Source organism: Arvicanthis niloticus, chromosome 29 (assembly GCF_011762505.2).
Source record: "Arvicanthis niloticus isolate mArvNil1 chromosome 29, mArvNil1.pat.X, whole genome shotgun sequence".
In the NCBI taxonomy this organism is placed as follows: Eukaryota; Metazoa; Chordata; class Mammalia; order Rodentia; family Muridae; genus Arvicanthis; species Arvicanthis niloticus.
This window is the reverse complement of record NC_133437.1, coordinates 15,924,222-15,949,987: the sequence shown is the minus strand read 5'-3', so window position 1 is coordinate 15,949,987 and position 25,766 is coordinate 15,924,222. Positions and strand designations below refer to the sequence as shown.

Sequence of the window (25,766 nt, the reverse complement as noted above, 5' to 3'; positions counted from 1 at the left end):
AAAAGCAAGGTCAACACCAAGTAGGCAAGCCCGCTCAACCATTATAGGCACCTGACACCAAGCCTGATAAAGAGGAGTCTAAATCCTCTGACCTACACAGTAAAGGAAGAGAGCTGCCTCCCATAAACTGTGCTCTAACCTTCACACCGATGCTGTGACATGTGAAAACACACACACATGTGCACGCACACAAAAATAAATGAATCAATCAATCAATCAATGTAATGAAAATGTTTTCTTAAATACCAAGGGTCAATGAAAAGAAGAAGAGAGATGCTGCCTGTGAGAAAATAGAGTAATACAGGCTGAGTATTCCTAGCCCAAAAATGAAATGTGCAGGCTAGAGAGATGACTCCACAGATAAAGGTGTGATTTGCAGCAACCATATGGCCAACAACCACCTGTCTATATATAACTACAGTCCCAGGTGATCAAACATCCTCTTCTGGTCTCTCTGATACTACACACATACAGACAAACAAAACACCCATCATAAAAATAAAATAAAATGAGAAAAAAAAACTGAACTGCCCCAAACTGTGTGATATACCAACATATTTCTGTTAATAGAAAATGCCACATGTGTTACATGTGATGACTTAATATCTAAATGCTGCTACACTAAAACTACTGCTTAAATCACCTTTTATGTTATATGCTTAATATGAAAAATAAACTTCATACTTATAAATGAGTCTCACCCCCAAGTTATCATAAATGTATACACAAATCGACAGAAGTTTCAGGCAACTGAGGTGGCCACCCCAGAGAACCTGATGAGAAAAATGAATAACAGGCACAAGTTACAAAACATTTAGACATTGGACATTAAAAATTCTCAGATCTGCTTCAAAATACTCAAGTTTGTAGATGTAGGCCTGTGAAGGAGAGGATGCCAAGGACAGGAGCAGTTAATAACAGTTACAAAACTGGCTGAGTTGTAAGCACAGAGCTTAAAGAACTGATCGTGAAAATCCTTTAGAGTATTCTCTCTACATGTGTAAATGCTTTAAGTTTCCTATATCAGCTATTTTAAAGTATTGTGAGGAAAAAAAAAACACAAGCTCTTTAGCAAGAAAGCATTTATATAAACATGTACACCACCATAACTATTTTTTGTTTTGTTTTTGTTTCATTTTGTTTGCTTTTGAGATGAGGTCTCTCTATGTAGCCCTGGCTGTCCTGGAACTCTCTATACAGAACAGGCTGACCTCAAACATAATAGAGACCCACCTGCCTCTCTGCCTCTGACTCCCAAAAGCTGGGACTAAAGGCACATGTGTACCATACCATACAATTTTTAAATACACAGGCATCTCTCAAACACCTCTATGAATGTCAATAGAGGCATTAAATGAGAATGGAAACGAGGTGAGAACATTTTAAACAAATTAAATAAGGTAAGACCATATACTACTAAAGACAACAGCATGCTATGGTTTAAGTTAATAAATTCTTGGAGTTCAAATGAAAACCCTGAGCAAATACTCATGGTCACAACTAAATCTTACTTGGGAGAAAGGCACATCCCACCCCATACCTTCCACCCACTAAATTACAAGACCTAGGCTAGCCAAAAAGCATCCAGAAGTCAAACTGCAGGGAGTGAAATGACAGTCCAAGTTCATAGATGCTCAGTCAAGCATGTGAGCTATCAATGCAGCACGTGGGAACCAAGCCCAGGATTAGACCTGCCCCTCCGACTATAACAATATTCTACTGTTGTGATTTAAAGCTGAACACTCCTGCTGGAGTTCAAGCTTCCTATGATAGTATTTAGTCCCACAGTGACACTGCTCCTGGCAACCACAGAAGCAGCTAAACGCCACATGGTTTAAATACTGCCCATCATCTTCATGTGCTTTTTCTAGAGAATACCCTACTGCTCTTCAATATAGAAGCTCTCTTCTGCTCACATTAGGCTTCCTTGCTTCTTTTGGGATGAACACAACACTTTTAAATACCTAATAATTAGTTTCTCCAAAAGAAATATCTTCTACATGTCTTTCTCTGTTTTGATTTGCACCCTACGTTTCCTACCAGGTCCAGCACTTGGAATGCTAGCAGAGCATTTTAACTGAATGAACACAAGTCCCACAGCTATTCCAAGCACTTTCCCTGATGACTGCAGCACACAGCCTTTTCCTTCTGTAATTTCTTTTTCACTTACTCTGTACACCATTCAATTAGCACCTTATTATACTAACACCTCGTTTAACCAGCATCATTGGGAAAGCAAAGTGTTCATCAGAAGTGAGTTTTCCAGACAACATAAGCATTAATTTAGGAGGCAAGAAAAAGTGACGTGAAAACAGTTCTCTCCATAGTTATAGACAGATCCCAGTTCCAACCAAGTCGGTTCCTCTGAGCTAAGTTTCAACAAATGTCAATAGGCATCTGTAAGTTTGTCACTTCATCTTACAAAGAGGGGATATAGTACCACCTTCACTAAGTTGCTGGCTTACAGAAATCACATATAAAGTAGCTAGGAAGCACCCTTCAAGTCACAGTTGAAACTACTCCCCCTACTATTATGCACTAAAATATAAATTTTATGGAAATACTAGTTACATACTTTCACACCTTTCTCAAGATTGAATACAAATTGAGAATTTCCTAATAATTCCCTCATTACTCAAAATGGACTCATCCAAAAACTGTTAATCATCGGCCATAAAATTAGCATCAAGATGATGGAGTGATCAGCTAACATTATTGTGTTTTGTTCAACTATTAACTCACATACCTTAACCGTTTACTAAAAATATCATGGTTTTGTTTTTTATCTTTTTTTTAGAGGACCAGGGATTTGGAAAAAAGTCACTAATATATTCTTGAGATAGAAATATTGTCCTCAAAAAAGTAGTCACGTCTATCAGTACTTTCAAAGCCTACAAAGGTACTAAGCCAAATGACACTTTGGCAATATCCAGTGGGAAATCATCTTTATGCAAGTAAGAGGAGACTTCCTGGCTAGCTACTAAGTTGTGGGTTAAAATGGCTTGTCTACTTCAAGCATTCCAGTGACAATTTTGTAGTAAGAACCATAAAAATAGGTCAATTATCCAAATAGATTTCAATTGACATAACAGTCCTTGATCTCTACATTTAAATATATCTGTAGGAGAGATAACCATCTAAGTGAGAAGATACTTTATCCTCTCTCTCAAGAACATAAACTACTTGTTTGCAGATTTCTTTGGGAGAGATAATATCTAACAGTTTAGAGAGTGTGTGTGTGTGTGTCTGTCTGTCTGTCTGTCTGTCTGTCTGTCTGACTGTGTGTGGCTGTGCTTTGTTTTGACTAGGTTTTAGTTATACACATATATACAGTTTGGGAATTTGAGAAGATAAAATCCTGAGTAGATAACTGAGAGGGTATGTCGTCATCTCAATCATCATGTCAGATGAATAAAAACTGGACATGTGAACACTGCAGAGCACTGAGCAGCTGGGTTTCAAGGCGTTAACACGGGTCCATAAGGTGGTCTTTGATTTGACATTTCATATCCAGACAAATTTACCTTTTATTACCATCAACTACAGGAACTGGAAAATCTGAGCATTCAAAACACTCCATTCAAAGTAGAAAGACAACTCAAAACCATAAAATATTTGTGTTTCAAAAACTAAAATTTGCAAAAATAATGGCATATTATCATCATGTCTGCAATGTTTTAATTCCTTTGGTGCATCTAAATATGAAAGCTAAAACTTACCTTAACCAAAATAAAGAGGTAAAGTCCATGACCCATAAAATATGCAAATACTTCCAACATAAAGACATTAAAAGTGAGTGTTCTTCATGAGCACAGCAGTTATCTTTACAGTGTAGATCCACAGAAGCAGTGAAGGGCATTACCAGACACTCTATATTTCCTAATATTATGTAAACAGTATGTTTATTATTTAAATAAAACTGTTTTGCGTTTACACATTCAGCTTCCTATCAAAACTCTGAAGATTAAGTGGTATCCCACAAATTTAATTTAATCAGTGAAGATCTAAACCATTATCTACCAGAAAAGGGACAATTTGTTTTCCTCTTCTGATGCTTTTCATAAGAACTTCCCTTTTTACATTATATTCAGGGACTTGGAGGAGGAAAGGATTTAATTATAATTTTAAAACATTAAAAAATATTATAAAAAATGAAAATTGAAGTGTCAAAATTTTCTCAAATTCTGGATAAATAATTTCTCATCATTAGAAGGGGCTCTTACAAAATAATTTAAAGTTGTAAAACTCTTCTACTTGCATAATTTCAAGAGATTTAAATTTAAAATATTTTAACACACTTATAAGTATTGTAACCTTCCTTCATTGAGCAAGGTAAGTATTCCAGAATCCGTCAATAACGATGTCTACTCATTTCAATATCAATCACAAAATAAAAACCTATTAGTCATAAGCAGAAAAAAATAAAGACTCCAGCAACCTCAAGATTCTACTGAACAGAAGAAATGATACAATGGTCACAGTGGTAAACAAGCAGAAGCAGAAGCCAGAGCTCCTGTGACATCCAAACACTAAGAACTGGGCCCTCTCAATCCTGGTAAACAGCTGTGAGAGGCCTCCCCAAGACATCAGCAGCTGGAAATCAAACACCTGCGGCAATACAATTCGCTAGAGCTCTCCCATAGATCCAGTGCGGGTGGCAACTTCCATCTGAACGAAGGCCCTTTTAAAATACTAAGTAGTACTTTTTAGAAAGATATGAAACTATTCTCTACTCTATCAAAGAAAAGAGAATCCAAAATTTATTAAAGCATTATCAGCCTCATCGTTACCTGGGGGGGGGATCTCAATTCAAAAATGGCAAGTTGTAATAATAAACAGGCAGAAGGGTAGCTTTTTTTTTCTGACAAGACTCAGAAGCCGTTGGTTTGTTGAATTAGGGATACATAGGGAGAGTAGTAGATGAGAGAGAAACAAGCTAGACCTGCCTCTTTGCCTTTTATACTGTCTTAAGTACATGGATAAAAGTGGCCCAACATTTAATATGGTACACTTCTTCCATACTCACAATAGCCAAGGAAAATTCAAACTAGACAATGTAACAATAATCTTAAATATTTAATGTCTTTTTATGATTTTGAACTGTTTATGTTTTATATTGTTCTTTTTATTAATCATTTTATGTGTTTGCATTTAAATCCTATCCCCCTTCTTGGTCAAATATTTACTGTCTTGAAAGGCTGGAAAAGCGGAACTATGATATTCTTCACCTTGGTTTTAGTCTGCAGTTTGACGTAAGTAGTTCCCTCTCTCAGACCTATTCGAAATGACAATGGGCTATTGTAATACAGAAATAATTCATACATTTCAAAGCTGCTGGCATTATCAAAAGGACAACCAAAATACTGAGAATATGCACAACACAGGAAAATCTAGGAAATGGCTTAGAAAGCCTCATAAAATTGAGCAGAAATATTTCTTTTACTTAAACAGTGACACACAAGAAGCTATATGAAGACAGTGTTGCTGCCTCTCCTGTAAGGGACTGACTTAACAAGATCAAAACTACTGCCTCCGAGTTATGTTTTAAGAATTCAAATTGATCTGTGTGTTTTTATAGTTGATTGTAAGTGAATATAAGCATTCACTTAAAGCGAATTCATTTAAGTAAATACAAGTAGTAAGTCACTAAAGGAAAGTGCACACGTGCTTTGCTTAGAATAGCAGTGAGTGTGAGTAAGCTCTGTCTCCTGCTGGGCAGTACACACTACACTAAATATACTGATACAACTAAATTTATTGTCCTTTTATGATAAGAAAGATAGCCCAAATATTCACAGCTGCATTTCAAACCTCTCATCAATCATGAAATGAATTGTATACTCTGTACTTTAATGATACAGACTGTTTCTAATTTATACCTTATACTTTTTAATCCACTTTCAAATTTTCCAAATTTTTTTAATATACTTTCAAACGATAAAATAATTCTTAGTAAGAAATTGACATTTAGCCGGGTGGTGGTGGCGCACGCCTTTAATCCCAGCACTTGGGAGGCAGAGGCAGGTGGATTTCTGAGTTCGAGGCCAGCCTGGTCTACAGAGTGAGTTCCAGGACAGCCAGGACTACACAGAGAAACCCTGTCTCGAAAAACAAAAAAAGAAAGAAAGAAAGAAAGAAGGAAGGGAGGAAGGAAGGAAGGAAGGAAGGAAGGAAGGAAAAATTAATTGACATTTCCCAGTTACTCACAACACGCTTTATAAACATCACTACTAACAAGAAAGTGGAAGCTTTGTTGTATCAGAAGACACGTGGTAAATTAGCTAAACTCCCCATCAGCTCCACACTTGCACTTGTATAAATGTACACTGTGGCAAATGACACATGCACTTACCAATCTGCTATCCTACCACTAGATGAAATGAGGCTGCTTTGATTTAACACCTCAGATTACGTGTTTCCTGCTCTCAGAATGGTAAAAGGTAAATTCTGGGTCCCTACCTACTTAAGAACTTCAGAGTGGGGGGCCCAACAGCTTTGGGAGGAATTCTAAATTAATCCCTGGTTTTCCAGAAGGAGCTGTGGCTTCTCTCTGAAACCTCCCCTCCCTTCCCCAAGCCCCGCCCCCCTGCGCGACACCCGCCACAGCACTGCTGGACTTTCTGTTTCTTGACAGGCTCTCTCCTTCTGGCTGTCTCCCAAGCACAGACTGTTCCCTATGCCAGGCGCTCTGTTCACTTCTCTGGCAAGGTTTGTCTCCTCACTGCTGGCCCCGCTGCCTTGTATGGTACCTCGCAAACTGCGAGACCCTGAACAAGTATTGAGCGAGTGAATGGATGATAGAATTTAAACTTGTTTTAACTTTTGGTTTTGAGGGAGGTACTTATTGGGAACCTGGAAAATGACCAATGTACACAAATGTTATCCTCTGTCATCCTTGTCCCTCGTATTCTGTCCATTCTGTTCCTGGTCTGTGAAAATCTTGTGTATTAACTTTTCTTATCTTCTTCCCCTCATTCAAACTCACTTTTATTTTACTTGACTTTTTCTTTTTCTTTTGGGGTGGTGGGGTGGAGGGGCATTGAGACAAGGTCTCCTTGATCCAGACTGACCTGGAACCATATAGCAAGGCTATTCTTGAAATCCTCCTAATCCTCCTGCTGCATGTTGTAAGATATATATGCACCATTAAAACCAGTCTTAAAATATACTTTGGTTAAAAGATGTGTTTTAAAAATGCTGGCATGAGATTCAGAAAAACTGTCTCTTGGGCTACAGGGTGCGGCTTAGTCATAGATCACCTGCCTAACATGTGTAAGGCCCTAAGTTTTCTTTACTACATACAATCATGAAGTAAAAGTGGGCTCATGCTTCTGGGGTCACGCCATCATGTCCCAGAACTCAAGCACATAAGCTCCGTCACTTACTTCCTCACAGGGCCTTACTATACATACAGAATTGTTTGTACCAATTAAGTTGTGTTTCTGATAGTAAAATAAGCAAATAACAAAGGATGAATTTTTTATACAAGTGCCTTTGGGTTGTTTTGCTTTGTCTTCATTGAACAATTCTTCAAAATTCCCAGGTATATATGGACATAGAAAAAATTTGAAAGGTCATATGGTTATTTTTTACTTTCTTCTTTTTTGCTGGGTGATGGGAAGATGCAACACACATCTACTCACCCCATATAGGAAGCCTACACAACAGACCAAAGTACAGATAACACCAAAGTCCAACTTGCTGAACCAATGAGTTTGACTGGTGTTATCAGGAACAGAAATGACTCAAAGACAGAGGCGTCACCACAGCCCACTCCCACATGGATGACAGCTCACAAAGCTGAGAACCTGGAGACCACCACACAGGCTGCAGGAGCTCAACAGGTTGGAGAGTGTCCTTCCCAAGTGGCTCTGACCCAAACTTTCCAGGCAGCTGATCTGCTCTCAGACTTCTTGGCAGCTCAGTTTTACTGCTTACTCTGGCAGGGAGGAGCCTAGTGACTCTGGTTTGTTTCAGGGACTACCTGAAGCTATTTTGAGGTCTTTACCTTCCTGCCTAGCGAGCGTCCTACAGGATAGAATGTTTTAATCTTGGGGGAAATTGTTAAACAATAATTATCCTTACCTGTATTTTTTAAAGTTATTTTTCCCATAATAATACATTTGATTTAAACACTGATGGCCTACTGACTGGTAGACCCAACAAGCAATTATTAATTTTATTAACTATACCACAATCATTTCCCAATCACCTCTTAGAGATGACCTCTTTATTTTATTCTAAGATTCAGAAAACTTATAAAAAATCAATTGACAAAAAAGCTAACACTGTAACCTATCCTAAAACTCATTTTTAAAAGTTATACAGAGTCATCTTCAATGCCTTTCTAAAATAAAAAAAAATAAAAAAAAAATCTACTTACTGGCTGCTTTCCCATACCCTACAGTAACCCATTATTGTCATAATTTAATAAAACTTGAAGTACAAGAAAGTAGACCACAGTAATTAACAAAACCTCTTCACAATGTGACAGAACCAACAAATGCTTCCCATTTAGAAGATGTGTCAAGTGAAACCACCCTCTGTCTCCTTGTAGCTTCTTTCTGTGTGTTCTTTCTCAAGGAAAGGCTTTCCACACCTGCCACCTCCATTTCTTTGCCCTATCCCCAAAATACTAACACTGCCCAGGCATAGGTAAGCATGCCTGTTCTGATCTCAGCACTCAGGAAACAGAAGCAGACACAAAGGCAGGTAGATCTCTATGTGTTCCTGGCCAGCCAGGGCTACATTTACATAGCGAGATTCTGACAAACCCAACAAACAAAACAACCACCACCAACAGCACACTTGGGCTTACTCCACTGGAGCTTTTCTCTCAGGTAACAGCCCTGGCTAACATCCTATTCTCTTCTAGGTCTGTCAAAGTCAACCTCCCCTCTGGAAACTCCTCTTGACGAGATGCCTTATGAGGTCCCTCATTTCTGTTTGCTGATCTTTTTCGGTCTAAATCTCAGTTTTTCACTCTACCTGCCTTTTACATATTCTTCCTTCAGTTCCCTCATTTCCCTCCCCCAGTCCCAAGAATGCATTTCCTTTCCACCTCATGTCTTCAAGTGATACACATAACACAAGAAAATCTAGGCTCTAGAAAAGGGCTCACAACTAAGGTACACGGGCTGAGGTCAAGGAAGGCAGGAACATATAGGCTGAGTCTTTTTCTTCACGTGGGTGCTCAGTTACACGTTTATGTTCACTTGGTCAAAGTTCATCAAGCTGGGCACTAAAACTCAACGCCTATGTGTTTGACTCTCATACCTCCATGACAGTATTAAGTGAGTAAGCTAAGCCTGGCCATGGATTGGGGCTCTGACAAGTGCGGTTCACAAGACTACTACGCTTACTAAGCCTTGGTTCACTTCATCAGCAACATGAGCAACTCACAGAAGGCCTGGAACAGTGTTTGAAATGCAAGTACATCTAAATAGTACATCTCTGCCCCAACCCCTTCTCCATTCCAGAATCTCCAGCCTAGATTTACACTCTGAACTCTAAGTCCAACTTATCCAATTTCTCCCTAAGCGGCTCCATCTTTAGATATGAATGGCATTTCAATCTGAACATCTTCTTTCTTATACTTTCCCATCCTTCTTCCTGGACTTCCTCCGTGTCTATGACTAAAATATAATAGCCACTTTAAAAATCCTACTTCTTTTACACGGAAGCCACTGAATCCAGTGTATTCTATACCCTGAAACTGCTACTGTATTGGTCCAAAAACAAAACAAAAACAAAAGATAACCACATAAAACTGTATTGTCACAGCAGCTCAAACAAGTTTCCTAAGACAGCTGTCCCCTTACCCAGTTCTCCATATTACTTACAAAATTATTATTCCAAACTGCATCTCATGATTAACTTTTCTGTTCAAAATTCCTTATCTTATAGATCAAGCTATCATTCAAGATTATAACCAAAATAGTTTAACTTGCCACACATATCATCTAGCGTACCAAATTTATAGCAGTCTACCAACAGTTCAACCTCACACTGACAATATTCAGAAAATACCGCACTTGTATGGACTTCTTTTGTCATTATTCCAGAAACAAAATAGCAACTACCTACATATTACTCACATTGCACAAGATAAGTAATCTAAAGAAGAATAAAAGTACCTGAGGAATTGTGAGGATACTGCATGCAGACAGTAAACCCTATCATGTCAAGGACCTGAATGTCCACTGAGGGACTGTGGGGACACTGCATGCAGACAGTAAACCCTAACATGTCAAGGACCTGAATGTCCACTGAGGGACTGTGGGGACACTGCACAGTATACCCTATCATGTAGAGGACCTGAGCATCCACTGAGGGACTGTGGGGACACTGCACAGTATACCCTATCATGTAGAGGACCTGAGTGTCCACTGAGGGACTGTGGGGACACTGCATGCAGACAGTATATCCTATCATGTCAAGGACCTGAATGTCCACTGAGGGACTGTGGGGACACTGCACAGTATACCCTATCACGTAGAGGACCTGAGCATCCACTGAGGGACTGTGGGGACACTGCACAGTATACCCTATCATGTAGAGGACCTGAGCATCCACTGAGGGACTGTGGGGACACTGCACAGTATACCCTACCCTATCATGTAGAGGACCTGAGCGTCCGCTGAGGGACTGTGGGGACACTGCATGCAGACAGTATATCCTATCATGTCAAGGACCTGAGCATCCACTGAGGGACTGTGGGGACACTGCACAGTATACCCTATCATGTAGAGGACCTGAGCATCCACTGAGGGACTGTGGGAACACTACACAGTATACCCTATCATGTAGAGGACCTGAGCATCCACTGAGGGACTGTGGGGACACTGCACAGTATACCCTATCATGTAGAGGACCTGAGCGTCCACTGAGGGACTGTGCGGACACTGCACAGTATACCCTATCATGTAGAGGACCTGAGCATCCACTGAGGGACTGTGGGGACACTGCACAGTATACCCTATCATGTAAAGGACCTGAATGTCCACTGAGGGACTGTGGGGACACTGCACAGTATACCCTATCATGTAGAGGACCTGAGCGTCCACACAGAGGATCCATGAGGGTCCTGAAACACATATACTAAGGCTGTATGCCATTTCTCTTTAATGTCTTCATGTTTATGTACATGCTTCTTCTAGAATGCTCTTTAACTGACCATCCCCCAAATAACTATGCTTACCCTCTAGAACATAGTACCCTTTCTCAGAAGCCTCTTCTCTAGAACCTTCTGCTTACACATTACAGTTCTTGCTACGAGGGTGGTGAATGCTGACAGCGATCCCTGTGAAGGATGAGGTGGGCAGAGAAGATGGAACTAATTGAGCTGACTTAGAAGTCTCACCTGAGGCTGACACATAACAGACCACATTTTATATTGTTTTTTTAATGAATAAAGAAATAGATAGTTGAAAGCAAGATTAATATAATCTCCATCTTGCAAAACACCTTAAAACATATACTCGGACATTTTTAAGCTAATTTTAAATGTTATTTTTTGGTAAAGTGGACTTTTGAGGCTATTTCCTTAAGAACTGAAAGGTTTTGTTTCCTGAGTTAAAAACATAATAGAAACTGAATATTATGCTAGCTGCTTCCCACATCTCCTCAGATCACTCTCAAGCTTCCATCATTCCACAGACCAAGGACTATGTATCACCAAATTCCCTGACCACTGACTCCAGAGACGAGCAGCGGCAGCACAAGGTAAAGCCTCCCCATAGGCTTTAGCTCTGCTTAGCAGAAGGGTTGACAGCGGCAGTGATCCTCTCAAACCACAGCTCCAAAGGTTAGCCTTGCTCCTGCAACTGGAGCTCTCTCTCACCAGATTCTGGTTACTATCCTGAATGATCCTTCAGACCTCGGAGCGGTAAAACTCTCCTTGCTAATCACTTGGTGCTCCCCTCCCTGGGTTTGATCTTGTACATATCTTCATTGAACACTGTTCAGTATCCCTTTGAAGCCTCCATCTTGCTGGGGATCTACTCTAGCGACTTGTCCGCTGGTAACATTGTTACAGCACTTACTGTGTTATCAGCTCTCTTATCAGTGTTGTTAGGCGCTGCTTTAACGGTTCAGGAAAAACTTGCTTTATCCTCATCTTCCTGGCTCTCAAGTCCAACTCACATAACTTACCCAGTACAATCTGAATTTAAAATGAATTAGCAAGGCTGTCCCAAAATGAAATGTGTACTGTACAATATGTATATATTTATGTGTGATGGGTATTTTATGGCAGGCAGCACACAGAAGTTTTTCCATGAAATTTTTAAATGAAAGAATAATAATAATATCAATCACTAAGTTTAATTCAGGATTTAAATGCATATTGAAACACTGTAATAGCTTCCTATTAACAGCCCTTACTTTTAATGTTATGATACAGTGTAATCAGCTCATATTTTAATCCAGTCATGACCAACAAATAGTATATAATGAAAAAAACAACAAAGAAATTGTTTTTATTTTTTTCTAGTAGTCATTTCCAGAGAAATGACTTAATATGGTTATAGTACTTCTGGACCACACTGAACTTTCCAGAAGCCCTTGTTCAAAAACAAACAAAACAAACAGACAAAATCAATAGGCCATGTGCTCATTGGGAGAGACAATAGATAAAGGAAACTCATAATTAAGAATTTTTTCTAGTGATTATACTTCCCTATTTATTTCTGACTCCACGTTTACCAAGCAAAGTAACTTGTAACAGTTCATTTGATGCTACTTAAAGAAAGATGAAGCCTGAGCAGCTACAAAGTATCTTCCTTTTTTATAAGCCTCTATGTCCAAATTGCTAAGCCTCAGATACTCTAAAGGATATGGAGCTACTTGTGGCTCATACGGTTCTACCCACCCTTTTAGCAGGTGTAAATTGCTTCTAATCTTTCTTTAACCTCTCCTGTTAGGTCTCATTCCAACTAAACATGGTGGATGTGTTATCAACAGAACAGGTAAAGAATTCTCCCACTTTCTAACCCGTCCCGACTCTACTCTAAAGTTTTTTCCTCCTGGGTCAAACAAAGACACACAAAGAGTAAAAATGGTTAAGATGAGCAACTGAGTTTGGACCCAGGCTACACAATTCACTGGGTGTCCTGGGATAGCCCATAAACACTCCCTGAGATTCAGTTTCCCCAGTTTAAAAACAAAAATGTTTTTAAAAAAATCCTCAGAGTTACTCTGAGGATTAAGCAAGAAAGAAGCCAGATACAAAATACTGTTTGATTCCATTTACTGAGGCTCCTAGAATAGTCAGATTCAAAAAGACAGAAAAATATGTGTGGTTGCCAGATTCTGGGAGGAAAGTGGACTGGGAAGTAGTTGTTTCACGGTTAAAGAGTCCCCCTGCTTGAGCAGATGAAAAGCCCTGGATATGAGGTGCTGGTTCACAGCAACATGAAGGTGATTGATGGCACTGTTGCTGCACACCAAAAACTAGTTAAAATTGTAGATTTTGTTATACATATTTTACCACAGTAAAACAGAATATCGATCATTTATATTGAAAGACTTTCCCCCCCCCCTTTTTTTTTTTTTTTTTTTTTTGAGAGAGAGTGTGTTATATTTTGATTAGGAAATGTTTCCACACACTCATGTTGAACGCTTGGTCAGCACCTGGTGGTACTGTTCCAAGTGGTTCTAGCAACTTTCTAGTTGGAGCCAACTAGAGAAAGTCACTTTTGAGTGTGTCTTAAAAGTTATACCTAGTCCCCAAGCCCTCCTCATCCTCTATTTCCTACCCTAAGATAAAGAACCTTCTCTGCCACACTCCCCTGCCCCGAGTCTACACCAACTGCAAAGGGCCAGGTAACCTTGGCTTGAATCCAAACACTAAACACAGCTAATCTTCATTCCCCTTAAAAACCTAACACAGTGCACAGTGGGAGAGCAGACCTTCCATTGCCCTGCCTCTAGTTTAACTCTCCAGAGAACAGACAAGCAAACGACTAAGAGTTCACTGATTCGAATTGTCTGTGCCTTCATAAGTTAGAAGCCCAAACTATCCAGACATAGTATGCACATCTACAATTCCTGAATTTGAGACAGTGAGGCAGGAGAGACATGAGTTCAAGTCTAGACTGTGCCATATGGCAATGCCCTAGCCCAGAAAACAAAAACATCCAATAAGGTCAAAACTACCCTGAATCCCACATCCACTGATCCATTTATATAAGAACAGCATAAGAACCTCAAATAAAAGTTGGATTTGTGGGTTTCCACAGATACTACCCAAATATCACAGACTATTTACCAAGACTATTTGGTTACCCTCTAGAGCCTGACAGTAAGACCCTGGTGCTCAAGACACTAGTTATTTATATCATAGAGAATGGAGAAACTGAGCTGGTGCCCAACCAGAAGCTTCTTCCCTACTGACTAGTATCCATGGTGCTAGGAGATACTGGCAAGCCACCAGCTGAGAAAGGTAATCATCAGTATCACCCAGTTACAAACCCTGCAACCTATGACACTGACCTGCCTGCAAGACAGGCTGATGAAACATGGGCACAAATGTAACAGGAGTAACCCACCACTTTCTGACTGGATTTATGACCCAACCCACATGAAATACTGCTAAAGTAGCCAAAAACTGAGACTGTGTGAGTCGTAGGCCTATGGAAATACCTAATGCTATTATTCTCCTAAAGGGACAGCATGAAATAAATTAACAATAATAATAATAATAAAAATAACAACTCCTAATGACACACTGCTCTCCCCATAGATCAGTGTACCAGTCATTCCTCATAGGAGAAACTTACTCTTGTGGTACGTGGTGATTAATACAGAGACCCACAATTGAACAATGTGTAGAAAGTGAGAGACTTTGGAGTAGTTAGCTCCCAGTGAGATGTTTTTATCAAACTCCTCTCCTCAAAACTCAGGGAACTATGCAGAAGAGGAGGCAGAAAAAAATGTTAGAGCAAGAGGTGGTAACACTGAGGAAATAGCATCTTCTAGAAACAAGACTGGTAAACAAACTCAGAGGCTGTGACAGCATGCACAAAACTTGCACAAGTTCAACCGAGACAAACTCCCAACATACTAAGGGAGAAGCAGATACAAAGGCCCAGCCCTAACCAGGAAGTTGGTTGGAACTGATACCCACTGGCAAAGGGAAAAATCAGTTTTCTCCAACAGTGTGTCACTGGGTATATTTTAACCACAGTCCACAGCAGGCCCCATGCCCAAGCTTAGTTGGCCATGACAGAATGGACTCTGTATTTGGGATGTGTGTGCTTTTTGTTTTGTATTTTTTGTCTTACTGGTTTTTGTTTGTTTAGAGCTTCAGAGGTTTTGGTTGTTTTGATTTCTGAGAAAGAAAACATGACACTGGGTGGGTAGAGAGGGAGAGATGATCAGAAGTTGAGGGATGAAAGAATATGATCAAAATATACTGTATGTAAAATTATTTTTTAAATAAAAATATTAAATCAGATTTGTTCATTTTATTCATGACATGGCACTTTTGGCATTATGTAATTGTATAAATTGTGCTTAAAATATTTTAACAATGTTATTTTTCTTTCAATCAAAGTACTGATAAACTTACAACTAACATCTGATCTATGATTCTCTATTGAATCAAACTGATAGTTTAACCTTCATTCATCTCCCATTCAAGGGGGCAGCTCATTTCTAGTGAAAGAAAAACCAATCTTTAATTCTGAACCAAAAATGGTCAATGAGGGCTGCTACACAATCATCCAAACTCCTCTGGAAGTTTACAAGAAGTGACTATACCAATTGTGCCACCTGATGTCAGCACAACAGCCCCAAGTGTTCATTAACTTATGTCTTATGTGTATGTGATGATGCTCTGTGCACATGTCTGTGGGGATGTAATGTACGTGTGTATTCACACAAATGTGGCGGCTGGTGGACACTCTTAGTGACATTCCTCAGGAGGGGCCATCTACCATTGTGAGGTAGGGTTGCTCACTGAGTAGACGAGGCTGGCTGGCCAGAGCCTGCCTCTGCCTCCCAGCACTGGGATCATAAGCATACTACCACATCCAGCTCTTTGACAGGGGTACTGGGGACTTAACTCAGGTCTTCATGTCTCCATGGCAAGACTCATCTATTTCCCCAAGCCCAAGCTTAGCTCTTCCTCTCTAAAAGCAACATCATCATAAAAGCATTAGTGGTTTCCCGAGGAACAACTATACCCTTAGTGCTTGGGAGATTAGAGACGCTCACACCTACCAGCTAGGAAGACTGTATACCAACTGGATTCACAAACCAGCTAAGTACACTTTTAACCCCTACCTTCATACCTTACATGTCCCCAGACAATTATGCAGAGACACTGCTTCAGTGATGGTTCAGATCTCTCTGAAATCCTCCTGCCCCGTTCTGTTTAGTGGTAATTACTCAGATCTCTGTCTCACTCTCTTCTTCTCCAGGTCGTCTCCTCCGTGGCTACCTAATCTACTACAGGTTTCCTGTCCATATCCCAGTCCCATGTTTTATTACTTTTATTGCCAACATAACTGTCCAAAAATTTGCCTCATCCATTTGTTTACTTACTTATTAATACATATTACTCCAACAAACTTTACCATCCCATGAGAGCAAGCCTCACTGTGTGGCCTCTCATGGCCTCATGATTCTCGTAGCTGTGTTTAGGTAATCAGAAAGACAGGGGGAATGTTTCCAGCGCAGGGAGCCAGCCATAGAAGAGTGTTAGCTTTATCAGTGAAATGTTTACATTTTCTCATAAGGCATTCAAGAGATCTACCAATTCACCGCCTTTTACTGTTTACAGGAAGTGATGCCAGGCACCTGTAACAGACCTCTCACCTCCATGACAAGCACTTGAGGACTGGCAGAAAAGCTGATCCTGCACTTACTCCATCAACTCTGAATTACTCTTCAGATGCTGCAGGATAACGGATTGATTTTTAAACCAGATTAATTAAGCCATCTTCTATGCCTTGTTTTGATAAAGATAAAAACATTGTAAACTCTTCAGTCTCTTTTGTTTCATTAAGAGGTAGCCTGTGGAACTTTCAGCAGGTTAAATGATATAAGGGCCAAATGTACCCAAAATACTCAAATCAGAGTGTTGCTGGTTTGGCTACTATTAAGCAATAAATTTCTATGACAAAACTACATGTGGTCTATATTTGTCATTTCTCAAAAAGCATTTGTTTTAATTTTTATGTAAGATAGCTTACAACACAGTAGCTCGTTTACTTAGATTTGGCCATCCATAAAGTAGCTTTTGCTTTCTTAATCTCAAATTTGAAGATGGTAAACTGGAGAAGAGGCAAGTATCAGGTCCTTACAAAAAGTAACTGGAAGTTTCAGAAGTCAGCTTGTTTGGACACCAACTCTCAACTCTTCTAACGTAAACAACTTTCCCCATTCTGTTCTTGCCTTCCTTCAATTAGTAGTCTAATGTGACATGATTTTACAATGAATTAAAATTAATACTCTTCAATAGCTGCAACTTCAAAGACATCTAAAAGTAGGAAAACAAATGACTAAATGCTGTGCTTTAATTCAGTTTAAACAGTGTTCAACTTTTTTATGTCATGCCTACAAAGTAAAGTTAATCCAGAATATAAAATAAGATCCTGCCAGGTCACTCGTTCAAGCTCACTGTGACTCAACTGTGATATAAAATCTCATGAAGGCTCATCAGTTGCTGGTAGGAGTCCTGAATGAAATACAATCATCAGCGTTCTTACAGTAAAATATAAGAATTATTACCAGAAAATTGTGTTATCTGATGTTTCTCTTTTAAAAGGTGAAGGAAGGACCAGAAAGATTCAACATAGATGATACAGAAACAGACAATGCATTAGGCCTGCTTAGGTTAGTTCCGATAAATTTCTGCTCTTGTAACTATCCAAAACTATGAATATCTCCACTACTGGGAATTCTTTAGCTATTAACTGAACTCTGACAAAAATTACTCATCCGTCAGAGCCTCCACTGAATCTAAAACCTTCATGAAAAAACTCTCCTTGTTCCATGTGCCACTGAGCCTGCTCTGCAGTACTGTCACACAGCGTGTACTGACAACAGGTTGGGAAGGCAAGAACAGCTTCTGCTGAGACAGCATGGTGGGCTGCCATCTTTACCTGTAGCACCTTTCTAGTGTGTATATATGGTTTCAGAGTAGGACTCGAGTAACTCCCTATCATCCCATTAACTTATGTCTTATACAAATAGCTGTGTTTATATAAAATACACACACAAAAAAAAACTGATGTGTACTCTTAAAATGTGAATATTTTCAATTAGCTTTTATTCAAAACTATTTTGAAAAGTAAAAAAATACATTACTCCATTATCCCAAAGTTGTTTTAAATCTATTTTTTAAAAATATGTTCTTAGTAAATTTAAACTTTTAGCACAAGTTTACCAAGGATTAACTGTTAGTAAACAATGTCACTAGCACAGTAGTAGATGACAATCCCTTTATGCCACAACACGATGACAGCTATGCATGTCGTGTTGCATATGTTTTAAAGCTGTAAGTGGGGCCCCTTCATCTTATGTTCCAACACTGATAGTTATGATCCCCATACTTCTTAGAAGTCTAAATTCAAATTTTACTTGGAACGGGAAAATACAGGAGTGAACTGGAAACTAGAGGTCCCTCCACCTGGGCACCCAGCCCCTGCTGCAGAACATGGTCTGATTTTAAACAATACGATTCTTTCCTTTAGTATCGACTGGAGGTGTAAGCCACACTTGCTCTACTATACACTCAGATTTAACGATCCTTCTCTTCATCCTGAATTGTTTTTATGGGCACAGTGGCTTTGAAAGTATGAAAATATATACCTTTTACATTTTTGATAGTTTATAGTATTTATAATACTATTTTTAAGAATTACAATGGATCTCTACATAAAATACTAAAACTTGCCAGACTTGGTGACCCGTGCCTTTAATCACCCCACTTGGGAAGCAGAGGCAGGTGGATCTCTGTGAGTTTGAGGCCAGGCTGGTCTACCTAGGAAGTTCCAAGCTAGACAGAATTACATGGTGAGATCTTGTAACTCACTAGTCCCAATTTCTTTCTTTAGATTCATTCCAGAGAGAGAGAGACAGACAGACAGACAGACAGACAGAGACAGACAGAAGAAAAAACCCCAAGGGATTTTATTTTATTCTTTTCCTAAAATAAAAGACATCAATCAAAAGAAGAAGAAAAAAACCTCACAGCTAAAATAACATTTCAGATCCAAATCACTTTGTATTTTAGAGGAAACATCCTGGAAATTGGGAAGAGAGTCAGTCCCTATAGCCATCTCTCATTGGCCTTAGACATCCTGTGAGCCGGGATGTCAGCATAGGCTTTGCCTGCACAAAGCCAGGAATTAGACTTCCAGAGCCTCCCTCCCCAAAAGAGTAGACTAGAAATCTTAAATTGTGCCAACTGTTCATTGAACAAGTTTCTAAAGAGATCTGTATTACTTCACCTGCCTTATTTCTTTCAGGAAAAAAAAAAAAAAAAAAAGACAGACATAATTTTTGCTTGGTAGGGATGCTTTAATGATGACAGAGAGAACAAAGTGATGGGCAGCAGATATGGACCCCTAAAAACTCATACTCAGTAGCATTTAAATATTCTTCAGATTATAGCTACTTAGAAAGCACATAGTAAATTTCATTTTGGAATTTTCATCTATAAGAACCAACATCTAAACATCAAAATTACTTTTCAGTGCCCCATGTTATGGTTTAATTTCTATGTTTAATAACTACTTGATAAGTTACTGTTTGCTATGTTTCTCTCATGCCCATCTTCAATTCCTAGCAAATTATTCTTCAGTATCATAACAGAATGTTAACCAATGAAAAGCTGAGGATGTAGCTCAGTTGGTAGAGAGCCTGCCCAGCACCACACATAAAATGGGCGTGGTAATACACACCCATAATTCCAGTACTTGAGAATCAGAGGCAGAGGGGTGCAAGCTGAAGGTCATCCTTACTTCGTAGGGAGTTTCAGGCTTGTCTGGCTACTTGAGACCCTACCTCAAAAAATAGGTAATAAAAAGCATCAGTATGTATTGGCTTATCAGTATTTCTTTGGTAGTGTGGTTTAAAGTTAAACACGTTTCACACAGAAACTGCTCATAACTATTATACTTAATTTAAAATTGTCAGAGATCAAACAAAATTGAAAGTCTCAAGACAGGATTATTCCTTATTTTAGTATTCTAACTTCCATCTGTAAATTTTCTGTGCCTTCTCTCACACCACATACATATTCGCAACCTGCCAACATGGGAAGCTATCAGCCCAGGGGTATCGGCAATGGTCGAGATTACATAGCTGACCAAATCTTGATGCTGTTATGTCTCATTATGTAATACTGTTCCCTAAATCGGTGACACCATATCCTGGACACAGAAGGTAACCTGGTCACTGAAAGTGTATCTCTCAGGTCCGATGACAAGTGCCAAAGCTGGAGACACCTTTGTCTCGGGCACAGCTCTCCTACTTTTCAGCATCTTATCCCTGGGTAGTCACTTCATCAGACAGGGACTGTGTCTTGTTATGTAAATGGAGAAGGAAAAGACACCTATCAAAATTACTTGGAGAAAAAGAAGAAATCTGAATAAAGAGGAAATAAACATGAACCTCTCCACACAGTGTTGGCATACTACCCTGTAGCAAACACAACAGTTCCTTCTCTGGATTCTTATTCAGGATTTTTTTTTTTTTTTTAATAAAACCATGCTAAAGAATATAGAGTTCAACCTTGTATGTCCTTACAGTGAGAACTTTTCACATTGGAAAGATTCCTTTGAGTCTGACATATCCATCACCAAGAAATTTTAACTTCCGGTATTAAAAGACAGGGTTCTTAATGAAAAAAAAAAAAAAAAAAAAAAAAAAAAAGCAAAACTTAAGAGAAGAAATAAAAAGTATTGTTCCCTACTCAAAAGAAACACTAACTACACAATTATTAAATTACCGTTTTGGTCTGTGCTATAAGAAAAGTACTAAAGCCAGTGGCAACAATTTAACAGGATCAGAATTTAAAATTTCTATGCAAACAGCCCACCTTCCTCCAGGGTTATTCAATCACTCTCTCTAATTAAACCTTTTGCACCTCTGAGTAGGCTTAACCTGTTTGTTTTGTAAAACAACAAAATACACAATTAACCTGAACCTAACCAAATGTTATGTTCAGAACTACAAAACAAAACTGTATAAATTGTACAAGCCACAGATTAATTTCAAATACTTTATATAGTGAGTTCTTATTGCAAGGCAAAGCAAAGATTTCGTGCAGGTGATTGCCAGCTCTCCATTAGGAAGCTGTGTGAGAAAATACACTCTTGATTATAAAGCTAATACGTTTACTTCATCTTGGCCATTACTCACAACTCATTCTGCAAAACGGTTTTATAAAAATGTACTCATACTTATTACTAAAAATATAAACTACCTGTGATTTTTAAGACTGGAACGCTCTTAAGTTGCTTACCAGAGAATTATCTCTCGGCTAACTCTTAAAATCTGCCTCCTTCAAAATTAAAAACAAAAATCTGTTGCCATACCTTTCTTTAATGGCAACTTTTTAAGTTTCCTATCTTCTGCAATCAGTACACCGGTATCAGTAAACAGAAACAACAGTGATCAGATCAACTCTCCCATCCGAATGACATTGATTCTATAAAAATAGGGCGTTCTTCAACATTTGTTCAGTTCTGCTAGGAATTAATGCAGAAACGATGAACTCAGAACAGCCACTGTCAATTCAAGTGGCCTCTTCACCTGCCTAGTCCTCAAGGCAAATCGAGCTAAGACTCTGCTGCCAGTTGTAGTAACTGGAAGAAATAATTTAAATCAAACAGCACCATCTAGCAGAACCCTCATTACTTTGCTCCTAAGAGTGGATGTTACTTGGTGTTCAGTTTGGCAGATGAGAGTAAAAGTGGCATTCTTGTTTTTGTGACAGAATCAGAATAAGAGCTGGAAAGGACCAAAACATACCATATCTAACCTCCTTGGCTCCACACTGAAAATGAATTTTAGTTTTGTTTTAAGACTATAGAATCGTCTGGACTGAGTATCAGCTATTCATGGGAGTCCAGCTAAAACCAAAATTAATACTAAATTCAGTCAACCCCCAGCAAGATTCTGTTCTCAGTGTATCACAATTCCTTTCACTCCTCAAAATGTGAAATTCAGGTATTTTATAATTATTAAAGCAGCCTCTTCCAGATGTTTGTAGCAGATATATTACAGCCAAACACGATTAATAAGCACACAGTAATATTTTAGAACTCCAAGTCCAGTAACTACGGTTTCTTAACCAGGCAATAAACACTGTATTTTTGTTTATATTCCTTGTCACAGCTAGATCTTTAAAATATCAGAGGCGAAGGGTCCGATGGCATCTCTCCATTAATTTTGTTGTTGTTGTTGTGTTTTGTTTTCCTACATCAAGGCCTGCCACCTCTAAATCCTATGGGAATTGTGTGTGTATAGCTGCCAACACGAAGATTAGAACATGTTCCCCTCCCTGGGGCACAACAAACTTTCAAGGGTATGACTAACAACCTAAAGCAAGGGGGGAACTCCGTAGCCTACACATTCGATTTTTATTTACCAAGCTGTTTTTGTATGCAAGAGACCCAGAGTACCTCTGAGAAGGACTTGCTCTCCCCCCAACCTGAGCCCCCTCAGCAAGACAGTCTGTTCAATGACAAGGATAAGCTTGACCCTCAGAGCAGACTCAGCTACGGGGAATCAGTCTGAACATCTGCACATAGGAAAAAGGGGGGGGAGGGTTCTTCCTCGGTGTCACAGTCACTATTCGCTCTCATTTTAGTAACAACCAAATCGCCGTTACAAGTACACAAGAATAGCAGCCAACTAGCCTGCTCCGCAGCGTGCCGCGACCGTGGCACCCCGGCTCTCCAACGTCCTCCCGGTTCCCACCGAAGTTACCACCTGTATCCCCCCCACGACCCAACCGAGTGGCTTGCGCCCAGCATCTCTGCCGCAGCCCCCACGCCGACCCGCGCCGGGTCCACGCCGCGGGCAGCCTTCCTCGCGGCGCCGCCACGGCCCACGGGACCTGCCCTCCGCGCCCGCGGCCACCACCCCCCCCCGGGGACACGGCAAGTCTCAAAAAGTTCTGGGGCCGCCGCCGAGCCGGTGTGCGGCGAGAGGCAGGAGCGCCAAGCTCTCGCGGCCGACCCCGCGCGGGCCAGCACACACTCTCCCTCCGGGAACTCGGCGCTCCCACTCCCAAACTTCCCCCGCCGCCCCGGGCCCGCCCGCCCGCCTGCTCGGCCTGCGCTGGGAGAACCCGCGGACCCGCGTCTCCGCGCCCGCCCGGCCCACGCCCGCACTTGCCCTCCGCGCCCCGCAGGGCCCCGCTTCCGCCCGCCCGGCCCGCCGCCCTCTCCCCTCTCCACGCCTGCGGGGCCCCCCGCCGCGGCCCCGCCGGACCCCAGCGCCCCGCAGCCCGCGCCCCCCAGGCCCGCCGCGCCCCGCGGCCCCGCCGTCCTGGACCACAGCTCCAAAGTTACTTTGCGAGGAGGTGAAGCCGCGGGTGGTTCCCCTCAACCACCCAAACAAGTTTCCATCCCCGCCGCCGCCGTCCCCCGCCACGCGCGTCCGTCCCTCCCGCCACCGGCTGCCCGCGGCCACCCGCCCGGGGGGCTTCCCCCGTGGAGGCGGCCGCTCCCCCGAGCCGCGCGCCCCCGCCCCGCGCCTCCCCCTGCAACCCACCCCCGGCTCCCCCCACCCCCGGCGGGGCGGCCGTGTGGCTGCGGTTCCCGGAGAGTGCGAGTGCGTGCGCGAGTGTGCGCGCGTGCGAAGGCGGAGGTGGCTGCGGCGCGGAGACACTCACTTCTCCCGGGCCTGGCTGTCGGACGGGACGGCGCTGCTGTTACTCTTGCCTTTGCCGTACATGCTTGTGCCGAGAGCAGCTCCCACTGTCACGCACCTGTCAACCCATCACAGCCTCCCCGGGAACAGCCCCGTCCCCATGGCGACCCACGCAGCCACCCCCACCATTGGCCGCCCCACGCCAGAGCTCCGCCCTCCTCGCCCTGGCAACGCGCGAGACTGACAGGCCTCCCCTCCCTCCGGCCTGCCGGAGCGCGCGGCGGCGGCTCGGCCTAAGCGGCAGTCTCCTCCCTCCTTCCCTCCCTCGCCGGCTCCCTCCCTCCCTCCCTCCCTCCCTCCTTCCCTCTCCGCCGCGCTCCCCCTCCCGCTCTCCTTCCCCCCTCCCCCTCCGAACCCGGGCGCTAGGGGGGAATTAGAAACTGCTCTAGAAGGATTTTAAACAACTGGCTGTTCCCTCCGCCGCCGACCCGCCCCCCGCGCCGCCCGCGCCCGGCTCCTCACTGGAGAGAAGGCGCGGGGAGGAGGGGAAAGTGCGGCCTGGAGTGCCTGGCAGCGACTGCGGAACGGGAGTCGCGGCGGCCCAGACTTCGGGGCGCCGGGCGAGTCCACCGACAGACCCGCGGCCCCGGCCCCGGGGTCCCGCCAACCTCCTCTCCCACCCCTCTCCGGCCAGGCACCCCGCGCCGGTACCCGGGGTTGATCTCATCCCTCCTGTCTAGGATGTCGCCCCATCCCGTTCCCGGAGGGCCAGCAGGCCGGGGACGCCCGCTCTGAACCCTCGACCTTCTGGCTCAAGGACTGAGCGAACCGCCGTCTCTCCCCGGGAGGCACTGTGCCTCCCGTTCGGGGCGCCCGCCGTGGTGCAGTCGCCGGCTCTGAAGTCAAGCCCTGCATCCCAAAGGGGTACCCTCCCTAGTGTCTGCCTCCTAAGAGGGGAGTACACCCCCAAAGAGGTCAAGAGACCGACTCCTGGGACCGTAGTGGCCCAAGGCCTTGGCCCCTTCCTCGACAGTACTCAGCACAGATCTGCAGCAGACCCGGGGCCCGGGCATTCTCTACTCCGCCTGCTGTAATAGTTTGGATGGGCAATATCATTTCAGTTTGACCCTTGGACTGGAAAGACTCAGAGAAGGCCCTGAAAGACATCCCTGTGTTTGCCCAGCAGAATAGGCCGCAGAGCTCAAGGTGTGCAAAGCTGTGCCCAAGCTGAAAACTCCCCGAGAATATTTTTGGATCCAAGTCCCTAATCTCATTTCAGTGAATGCGCAAAAGTTTCTCAAGGCACACGCAACCTGGTTTCTGATAGACTCCATCCTTTATTTTGTTAAAGATCCTTGGCTGTAAAATCAGACAGAGTAGAAATGGGGTTGAGAGAAGAGATGAGCTTCAAATGGGAGGTGACAGGGGAAGAGAGGTGCCACTGGGGTAGGACACGAAGACCTCAGAAGAGGATGAATAGGGGAGGAGGAGCGGTTATGCTAAGGAAAGGAAATAACATTCAAACGAGGAAGTATACCTTTCTATTGCGCACAGCTTTAAGCATTTAACGGTAGGATCATAAAAATGCATATGGAGATGCAGAGATAGATGGAAAGGAAAGAAATGGAGTTTGTGGGTTCTGATAGCAAGTGACAGAAATAAAACAGCAGAAGGTTAAGGAAGGGCAGTGAGTGAGACAGAGGGAGAGAGTCAAAACGGGCTGGCAACTAAACATCAATCAAAGACTGGGGGAAATGAAGAGGACGGACTTCCACTGTTGTTGAGGGAAAGGAAGGTGGAGTAAACTATAAAAAAAGGGAAAAAAGAATAGAAACAGTTCGAGGAGGCATGAACATGACAAAAATAATAGAGGGCAGACATGATTCTTAAAAATAGACATTTCTATAGAATAGGCAGTAATTAAATAAGTG

General features: G+C 42.0%; 1 protein-coding gene across 4 annotated transcripts in view; it reads right to left on the bottom strand.

The window, feature by feature from the left end:
• The window catches only part of Ssbp2 (single stranded DNA binding protein 2), a 253,087-nt gene extending 229,026 nt beyond the window's left edge, over positions 1–24,061 (bottom strand). For 3 of the 4 annotated variants that reach the window (XM_076927129.1, XM_076927128.1, XM_076927130.1), the window contains exon 1: positions 23,858–23,998. In XM_076927129.1, the coding sequence (XP_076783244.1) occupies positions 23,858–23,919 (62 nt within the window). In that variant the 5' untranslated portion in view covers positions 23,920–23,998. Of the gene's footprint in view, positions 1–23,857 lie in introns of all 4 variants that reach the window. The other variant, XM_076927127.1, reaches the window with a different exon arrangement.
• Positions 24,062–25,766: the final 1,705 nt, after the last annotated feature.